Source organism: Seriola lalandi, unplaced genomic scaffold, assembly GCF_002814215.2.
Source record: "Seriola lalandi dorsalis isolate HSWRI2012SDOR001 ecotype SW California unplaced genomic scaffold, Sedor1 jcf7180002054655, whole genome shotgun sequence".
NCBI classification, from domain to species: Eukaryota; Metazoa; Chordata; class Actinopteri; order Carangiformes; family Carangidae; genus Seriola; species Seriola lalandi.
In genome coordinates, this window is record NW_019525208.1 from 273052 (window position 1) to 283221 (window position 10170).

The window sequence follows — 10170 nt, forward strand, 5'->3', positions numbered from 1 at the left end:
ACATACTGTCCACACCTTCACCTGGATCACTGCAGGCAGATAACCTGTGATTGGTTTATTATCACCTGCAGTGGAGCATCAGCTGCTGCAGGACCGAGGGTGGGGGCATTTCTTCGACCTTTAACCCACCCCCCACCCCCCACCCCCCAGCAGCAGCTCCATGATGACGCTGCTATCACAGAATTTGAGACTGCCAACAGATTCTGTCTCACCACAGATAAGATAAGAGGCAGCACATCCACCGTGTTCAGGTCTGTGACTCTGAGTCTGCCCCAGATCCAGAACCAGATCCAGATCCGGATCCCAACCACATGACCATAATGCAGTTAATCACCTGATCAATAATTATTTTAATAATCAATCAATCACTGAGGTCTCCTTCTCTAAAGTCTCATGTTGACAGAGTCTCTCTGGGGGAACTGCCCCCCCCCCCCCCCCCCCCAGTCTCTCATTCTTCTTCACAGACCAAACGATTTGTTGATCATTCATTGATAATCAACAGATGAATCAGTTACAACTCAGATAAACGTCTCATCATGTTTCATTCGCCGTCTCACCAAAGCTGTTTATTTTAGTTCTTCAGCTGTCAGCTGATCCTCCACTGACGGACCACAGTCCAGAACCACCAGCACCCAGGTCCTCAGTCCGCATGAGGGACTAAAAACTAAAAGATCACGAGACGCTTCTGATGAGTCCTGATCCACAACACAGGACCTGACCCAGAGTCCTGATCCTTGGATGAGGACTAACTCTGGATCGTCCAGGTTTTCTCTTCATGTTGGATTCAGAAACACGAGCGACAGAGTTCAACAGATAAACAGTTTAACAGATGTCACAACAGATCTGGGATCAGCTGACAGCAGACGAGTGTCTCCACAGGAAAGAAAAGATTTAAGCTGAAAGCGAGTGACAACGAGAGGAGAAATGAACGACAGATGAACATGTGGACGGACTTCAGAGGACGAATGAGCTGCAGTTTTATTTCATGTGGAAAACTCTGAGCCAGATGTCAACAGCTGGATCTGAGTCTTTCCAAAATAAAAGAGTGGACGCTGTGGTGTGAAAGTTGGATTAATCTCCAGCTCCTCTGTGATCCACAGGAAGTCTCTCCAAGTCCTCTCAGGCCTGAACAGACCAGTTTCAACATGTCTGAGCTCACATGCTGCGTGAATCACAGACATTCCTCTGACAGAGAACTGAGAGCGTCAGGTCCTCAGCTTCTGCTTTCAGAGGGAAACAGGAAGACGAGGCGCTTCCTGCTCACGCTGTAATACAGCGTCTCTGGATGTTTGCTCTGAGGGAACACTGAGCTTTCATCTGACAACGTCCATCAGAACAGAGACAGGTTCAACGCTTTAACACAAGATCATCAGCATTTAATAATGAGGCTGATCTAAATCCTCATCATCATCATCCTCCTTTGACAAATGAACACAGATCTTCTTCCGTCTGGCCTCAGACCTGGACCTGGTCTCAGCACTGCTCCACCTCCTGGACTAGAACCTAGACTGTGGTTCTACCTGTCCGCTGTCAGCATGGACTGCACTTACAGTCCGTCTCTGACCTCAGGACACAGGCTTCACTCAAACCAGCAGCTGCTCCCACAGTTCCCAGTCTGTCTGTGTGACGACGGGCTCAGCAGGGTGAAGTGATGAAGTGTTGCTGCTCCTCACTGCTTCATTCACACATGACAGGATGAAGCAAAGGTGACACGTGACACTTGGTCACTCACCTGGTACCTGACTCCTCCAGGTACCAGGTGAGCATCACTTCCTGTGAACTCTGCACAGTTCAATGAATGAAGACTGATGATCTGAGGTTCAACAGCTTGTTCACTTCTTCTTCTGCTGTTTAATAGACTGATCTGAGATCATGTTCATCACAGTCAGCTGACAGGGAGGACACACAGGTGAGTTCACACCTGAGTGTCAAGTCACAGTGAGACAGTGTTTGTGGTCAACAGTCGGGCTGACGCTGTGACACATTCATCAGAACAACAGATTAAACTGTTAAACAGCTCAGAACTGTGACCAGTGATGATGACCACACACCTGCGATCAGCTGTGATCAGCTGTGATCAGCTGTGATCAGCTGTGATCAGCTGTGATCATTGATCATCATTGATCATCATTGATCAATGATGATCAATGAATCAATGATGACCACCACTTATCAGCTGCGACAGCTGTGATCAAAGTGGATCATTATCATCATGAATCAGCTGATGATTTTCTCTTATTATATGTGACATCTTTGAATCAAAGTGGATCATTATCAATAAATGACAGTTATTGATCTGTTGATTGATTGAATCCAGATTGCACAGTATTGACGGCTGCGGTGAGCGAGGCCCAGCTGACTTCCTGCCGCAGGTCGGTGCTGATTTGTGCTGACGGAGGATTAACCCCTTCAGCTCCAGGCTCTTATGTAATCCTGTTATGACTTTATCAGTCTGAGCGCTGACCTTCAGCAGGTTTGATAATGGCATTACAGCCGTGATAACGAGCCATAAACTGATGGACCATCACCAGAACCAAACAGGCTGCATTCAGCATGGAGACTTTTAATTTGAAATCCAACACTTCCTCTGCACTTCCTCCTCCAGCCCAATTATCAATCAATAACCTCAGATTATCAGGGATCAATGGAGCGTTCAGTGTCAAACTGACAGCTGATATGAGACGTTCTTAAAGGTGCAAGGGTCTGAAGCTGCTGATAAAGAGCAGCAGCTGATTACTGCACAAATACTCCCAGCATGCACCTGGCTGATCCAGAAGTAAGTGGACACACTGACATAAGGTCAGCGCTGAAATAAACACCTCATCAACATCAGTCACCTTAACCGGCAGTTAACCAGCAGTCGTGTTAACCAGCAGTTAACCAACTGTCTCAAACACTCACTACAGGACCTAATGTGGATTAATCCGCCTGTGAAAATAGTCCCTAACAAATGTTGAATTTCCTGCTGACCCTACAGAGAGCAGCTAAATCTGAAATCAGTCTTTATAGATGTATGAACAGTAGAGCTGCAACAATTAGCTCACAAGTATGAAAGCAGCAAATATCTGATGATTCAATGATCAATGGATCAATACAATGGTTTGATATAATATGATATGGATGTGAGTGTAGAAGTAGAAACACTCTGTGGTTAAATAAAGTTTTTTTGAACTCACACTCATGCTGTTCATATGGAGGGTAGTTCAGCCGCACGGCGATGAGGATGAAGAAGATCAAGAGCGGCCAGACGATCTCCACCAGCAGCTGAAGCTGAGAGAGTGAGAGAGAGGGAGCGAGAGAGTGAGGGAGAGAGAGAGAGAGAGAGTGAGAGTGAGAGAGAGAGAGAGTGAGAGAGAGAGTGAGAGGGAGCGAGAGAGTGAGAGAGTGAGGGAGAGAGAGAGAGAGAGTGAGAGTGAGAGAGTGAGAGAGAGGGAGAGTGAGAGAGTGAGTCAGAGTGAGAGCGAGAGAGAGAGCGAGAGAGAGAGAGTGAGAGGGAGCGAGAGAGTGAGGGAGAGAGAGAGAGAGAGAGAGTGAGAGAGACAGGAAACCATTAACATACACTAACTGGTTAAAAGCATCCTGAGTGAGTGAGTGAGTGTGTGTGTGTGTGTGTGTGTGTGTGTGCGTGTGTGTGTGTGTGTGTGTGTGTGTGTGTGTGTGTGTGGCAGGAAGCATCTTCTTCTCTTTATTATTAGAAGTCATTCATAATTAATGAATCGTCGATCAATGAAGCAGAGTCCAGACCAGGTGACTGACACACTTCAGTGCTGCAGGTGGACTTGAGACAGAGGAGGACCTGGTCTGTCCTCTCATGGTGTCAGTCCTCAGGTGTCTGTACAGGGAGGAGTCAACAGTCCTGTAGACCTGATCACCTGTTCTTACATGATCTGTCTCACGTACAAACCTGCTTTAAGTTCATGAAGTCTCATCATTAAAACTAACAGTTTAAAAAGACCCTGTAACAGAGATTGTGACTTTATCAGAGTTTAAAGTAGAACTGATCGGAGGTCAAAGTTTATCAGGCAGCACCTGATAAGAGACTTGTGACATCATCACAGGTACAAAGGAGAAACAACACTGAGATCAGTGAGAGGGAATATCTGTGATTATTTAAACCTGATCAGATGAGAATAATCAACTTTGATTATTAGTTCAAATAGTTTTACAGCAGCTGATGAGTAAAAACATTATTTAAACACTAGGGTTAGTTATTATTACTATTATTACTATAAGTTAATCAACAGAAAATGAATCGTTGAGTCAGATGATGTTTCAATAATCTGAACCAATAATCAATGAATTCCTCTTTAAAATGACTGATAATAGTCTGAGTTAAAACGTGATGAGAGAGTAAGTCACAGCTGATACAGATCAATAATCAATCAGGACTGAAAGTAATGAAATTAGAGTTTTATATTAAACCTAAAACAAAAGCAGCTGATGAACAAGTGAATTTTCTTCCGGCTGCAGCTGCTCATGTGACGACGAGCTGCGTTCATCACTTCACTGAAGAAACTGTCGATAATCAATAATCATTATCTGCAGAGCTTCATCTGAACGGAGGCGAGACCATCATGTGACTCACCGTCTGTCGTCGTCTGTAGGTGAAGTTCTTCCACAGCAGCAGACCCAGCTGTGTTAGGACGGACATGTCGCTCTGCCGTCGCTCTGCCGTCGCTCTGCCGTCGCTCTGCCGTCGCTCAGTCTGAATGATTGTCGGCTGCTGCTCGCTCTGCGTTAAACACAGATAGACGGAGGTTCAGCCAGCACACGGCTCAAAGGTGCCAGGGTCAAAGGTCACAGCAGATATTAGACTATGATTAAGCTGAAAGTGCTGATCACACACACATGTATCAGCCCCACACACATAGACACACACACACACACACACACACACACACACACATTCACCACACACACACACACACACAATTCACCTAGAATTCATTCACATAAACACTCTGTAGATCAGTGTTCACACCTGTGACAACAGAGACTCAGCATTATAAGAACAGAACAGTCAAGGTGTACCTAATGAAGTGAACACTAGCTGTAATGTTATATATAGTATTATTTTCTGTCATATATATATATACATATATAAATATATATATATATATATATACATATATATATATACACATATAAATGACATCAGTTGAACTTCCCATAAACATTAACCACATTATGTTGTTTTAACTTCTTTCATTTAATTTCTTCATCAGTTCATGTTGTTATAATAACTTTACATGAAGTGTAACACACACACTTTCATTATCACTTTAACTGGTGATTATTCTTTAATGAACGAGTGTAAACTGTTGATGACGGTTTCTACTGTCAGAGATTCTGTTTATTCTGACATGAAGAAGAAGAAGAAGAAGGAGAAGAAGAAGAAGAAGAAGAAGGAGAAGAAGGAGAAGAAGAAGAAGAAGAAGGAGAAGAAGGAGAAGAAGAAGGAGAAGAAGGAGAAGAAGAAGAAGAAGGAGAAGAAGGAGAAGAAGAAGAAGAAGAAGGAGAAGAAGAAGAAGGAGAAGGAGAAGAAGGAGAAGAAGACATTCACTAATGACCTTTGTGTTGTTTTCCAGCGTGTGGCCTCAGAGTTGAAAACAGCAGGACGACGGTGGATGATTAAAACAAAAACATGGAGGAAACACAGTGACATGGATGTTTGTGAGATCAGATCACAGATCAATAATCGATCACAGATAAGGAGCCAGGATTCACAGAGTCAGACCTGAACATGTCCACGGGACTGACCGTATCTGATCAATACTGGCCTGATTGATCAGCGTGACGGGGGCTGAGAGCAGGAAGACAATGAGGAGACGGGGGTCTGAAGATATTTACACACTTGCTAATGCACTCAGACGACCCCCCCCCCCCCCCCCCCCATCACACACACTTTGATCACAGTCAGCTACAGCTCTTTGTTCACAACACAGGAAACAGTCTGAATAATGAGTGTGTGGGGGGGGGGGCATTAACACCTCCACCCACACATATAAAAATGTCCTTGAACTACATGTTGTGACGATGATGATGATTAAATCAAACTGAATCAGGATCAACACCTCAGAGTCAAGCTGTAAAATCCCTTCAGTCTGAGTGTCGTCATGGTTACAGTCACACACTCAGACATCCAAGATTAAAACTACATCATTTAAACTGCAACTTTAAACACCAACATGTTTATGCGGTGCCACATCATGACATACAGACTAAAGACTCTCCTTTCACAGGTGTCGGCCCGGCTCCGGGACAACCTCGGCTGTCAGCTTTAAGGCGGAGCAGCAGAGCCCGTCGACCGAGCGCTAGTTCATGAGGACAGTCTTTGTCGACCAGGTTTTGATTGGTCGGTTGGTCCACAAGAAGTGGCGATGCTCAGTGAGTCGGTCAGAGACAGACGGCGTCCACACGCCTGAGGTCAGTACACAGCAATGTACCTGAGCATCATGGGTTCAACCAGCTGGACATATTTAGTGATAAAATAACTTCCTGCCGGTCTCTGCTGCTGATGTCCCCCAGAAGATAAAGGCTCATTATTAGTTTAGTGTTCCTCTGTGAAGCAGCAGTGTTAACAAACCTGTGTCCCAGCCCTGGACTCATGATGCAATAATTCAATTAATATCATGAACATGTGACGACCGGTCGACTAATCACTGAATCTTTAGACTATAAACATCTATGAATATTAATAATCTGACTTGTCAGTGTTTTTCTTTACGTCTCATCCAACAGAGAAAAGCAATTAAAACCTGAACATTTCTGAAAAAGATGAAACGATTCATCTACTATCAAAACAGATGACGATTCATTTTCTGTTGCTTCATCAGCTGATGAGTTCTGGTCTGAAGTTTTCTCACCAGTTCTTCAAGCTCTTCACGTTCAAACTTCTCAGACACAAACAGGTAAACAAACTGTTTACATACTGCTTTTCAAAATAAATGTCAAGCTTTCACATTCATTGATGATTATTCTTCATCAGCTGTTTTTTCACTTTTCACACTAAAATGTGGACACGGTGATTTTAGTTTGGGCTCATTATATTTAACCTCCTAGGACCTGGCGTCCACATATGTGGACCTCACATTTTGGGTTCTCTAGACCACAATACTAACTTTTCTCAACAAGGGCCTGGTGACCACATATGAGGATATTATACTGCCACTCAGTAATTGAAATTTAAAACTAATGTCCTTATATGTGGACATCATTTTTCTCAGGTCCTAATCAGAATAAATAGCAAAGAGAAATAAAAAATGCAGGCCATGCAAGAGTTCGGGTCTTAGGAGGTTAATGAGACTGTGTCTGTTGAATCAAGTCTGTGTGTGTTGAGACATTTGATGGTAACACACTGACAGACATGTTCTTAATGAACTCAGTGATTTAAACGGAGGGAATTCTTCACTAACTGCACCTTCTGCTTTAAACTCAGTTTTTAACCCACTTTTATTTTGTCTTCTCTCACTTTAACTTGATAAAACAGAAGAAAACACGTGTCGGCCTCTGAACTCCCGCAGGCAACACGGCACCGCCTGAACTGTGAGCGAGTCCGTTCACACTGATGAATCCCGGGTCTGACTGAGAACTGTGAACTTTAACACGTGACCTCCTCAGAAACAGACACGCTTCACTTTCAAGCTGTTTCATGTAAATGATGAAAGTTCATCTGTGATGAAACACGACGAAACATTTTCACCGAGACTCACTTTACATCAGGTTTAAAGCAGCTAAAACACACAGACACACACACAGGTGAACACACACAGAGGTACACACACAGGTGAGCCAGGTGAAGTGAAGGTACATACCGTGTGTCGGTGCTGCGGTTCAGCCTCCCCCTCCACCTTCACTCAGCAACATCTGCTCCGCACCGAGCTGCAGCCGCTGGACTAGACCTCAACGGAGTCAGTCAGCAATAATCAACCACCACACCACTTCCGCTCTGTAACTTCAAAATAAAACAGTTTCGACTTTGAATATCTCATGATGAACTGTATTTGTTTTTTCATGCAGATCAAAGACTTTGAGACAATAAAAATTAAATAAACACGAATGTAGATTTTTTTCAGTTTTTCCAGCTACTTCATCTTTTGACTGATTTGAAACTGAATCTTTGAGGGAGTTAAAGGGTAAAAATGCTCTAAGTTAATGAGAACAGACAGCAGTGTAATTACTAACTTTATTCTCATACACGGTAATATTAAACAGTTAGCTTATTTTATTTATCTGTTTACTCATATTATATTTATTTATTTATTTAGTTTCAAGATGGTTGATTTACCTGTTCATACTATTACTACTATTTTTTTAAACTCAGAATTCTAAAATGAAAACCGACAATTTTTTCCCATGTGCCCTCATCCTGTCCTGTACCACAGCACTCAAACACAGCATGTTTCCTGTCAGAATACCATGTGATTTCAAATTAAAGTTTGTTCCTTTATGAGTGACCTCAGCTGAGATTTATTAAAATTGTTAATGTGAGAGACATCTCTGTGTGTTAGCATCAATACAAACTAGCTATGTAGCACTATTGAATATTACTAACACACTATTACTACCAGGTTTAAAACTGTTGCTGTTGAATAAAATAGTTATATAAAATAAATATGTAAATCTTGTATCTATTCTCTGCAAAAACACTTTTCTACCGTCAGTTTTCAGACTAAAACACGTTTAAATGTTTCTGTGTCCATGTCCCCCACAGGAGCAACTACTCACCTAGCTTTTATTTTGTATAATGAATTCTGGTCGTACTTCCGCTCGCATTGAGTAAATTGACGCAGCTGTTGAATGGTGGGGTTTACTGTCGTCACTGAGCAGCTAATGTTTCACAATAAAAGACTTTCCACTGTGATTCATCTGATCTGAAAACAGTTAATATACTACTACAAATAATACTACCAATACTACTGCAAATACTACTACTTCTACTACTAATACTACTACTACTACTCAGAGAGGAACCCTCGGGGGGGGGGGGTATTTATTTTTATTTACACACATAAAACACCTCATCTCAACGTAAACATAGAAATGACATCATTCAAAAATTGAAAAGAAAGAAAGAAAGAAAGAAAGAAAGTAAGAAAGAAGGAAAGAAAGAAAGAAAGAAAGAAAGAAGGAAAGAAAGAAAGAAAGAAAGAAAGAAAGAAAGAAAGAAAGAAGGAAAGAAAGAAAGAAAGAAAGAAAGAAAGAAAGAAAGAAAGAAAGAAAGAAAGAGCATAAAGAACAGAATATACACAGTGGAAGTGATACAGATATTTAAATGAATGAATCAGAAAATAAAAATCCATAAACTACTGTTAGTTTACCCTGATTCCCATCTGAGAGCTTATTGATGCTCCTTTGACTTTTCTTTTAAATTGAATACTGCCCCCTGTTGGTGCAGAAAGAGAGCTGCAGATCATTTGATTGTCTCCTTGAGTGAGAATGTTTTTATTACAGAAACATTGTGGAAACTTTCTGGTAGATTTTTGTTCTGTGATCTCAGTTAATAAATGAAAGTACGTGTTTGTAGGTTGTTTATATAAAAAATAGTTCATATATTTTAAATGTATAAAATAGAGAAGCAGATGGTTCCTTGGACTTCCAAACGTGGTCAGTCAGTCGTCCCTGTTGAATGAGTGTTGTGTTAGTTCTTGGCTTATTGACACCAGAGACATGGTGATGATTTCAATAATTTACTTTATTCATTATTCAATCATGTGGTAGGTTATTGATAAAAATATGTGAGCTCACCCGTGTAGGAACAGTGGTAACATTAGAAAATACACTGTAAAAAAATATTCCAAATTTTATGGCTAATAACTGAAAATTTTACACTAATTTTCTGTTTTTTTTTAAATTGTGAACAAAAGTCTGTAAAATTACAGAAATGATGTGAATTAACAGCCAAACATCTATTTGAAGCAATATGCCAATAATAATCAATTACATTTATTTCCCATTTTTGTAAAGAAAAATGACTGTATTATTTATACAGTAATTTTTATTCTTTCTTAAATTACATACAAATCTATGTAAAATGATATATGTGACTTCTACATTCAAACTTTGTGATTCTGGATGAAATGTAACAAACTTTTCTTCATCACATCAAACTTCAAAACAAAAACAAAAAGTTTGAAGTACTGGAATGTATCCCAGCATGCACTGGGAGGA

The 10170-nt window shown here is 41.3% G+C and overlaps 1 protein-coding gene across 2 annotated transcripts in view; it reads right to left on the bottom strand.

Annotated features, from left to right (window-relative positions):
- LOC111665601 (phospholipid-transporting ATPase ABCA1-like) overlaps positions 1–7905 on the bottom strand; it is a 45677-nt gene extending 37772 nt beyond the window's left edge. For both annotated transcript variants that reach the window (XM_023420665.2, XM_023420664.2), the window contains exons 1-3: positions 7815–7905; positions 4586–4732; positions 3177–3270 (exon numbers count right to left, since the gene is read on the bottom strand). In XM_023420665.2, the coding sequence (XP_023276433.1) occupies positions 3177–3270; positions 4586–4651 (160 nt within the window). In that variant the 5' untranslated portion in view covers positions 4652–4732; positions 7815–7905. The remainder of the gene's footprint in view (positions 1–3176; positions 3271–4585; positions 4733–7814) is intronic.
- Positions 7906–10170: the final 2265 nt, after the last annotated feature.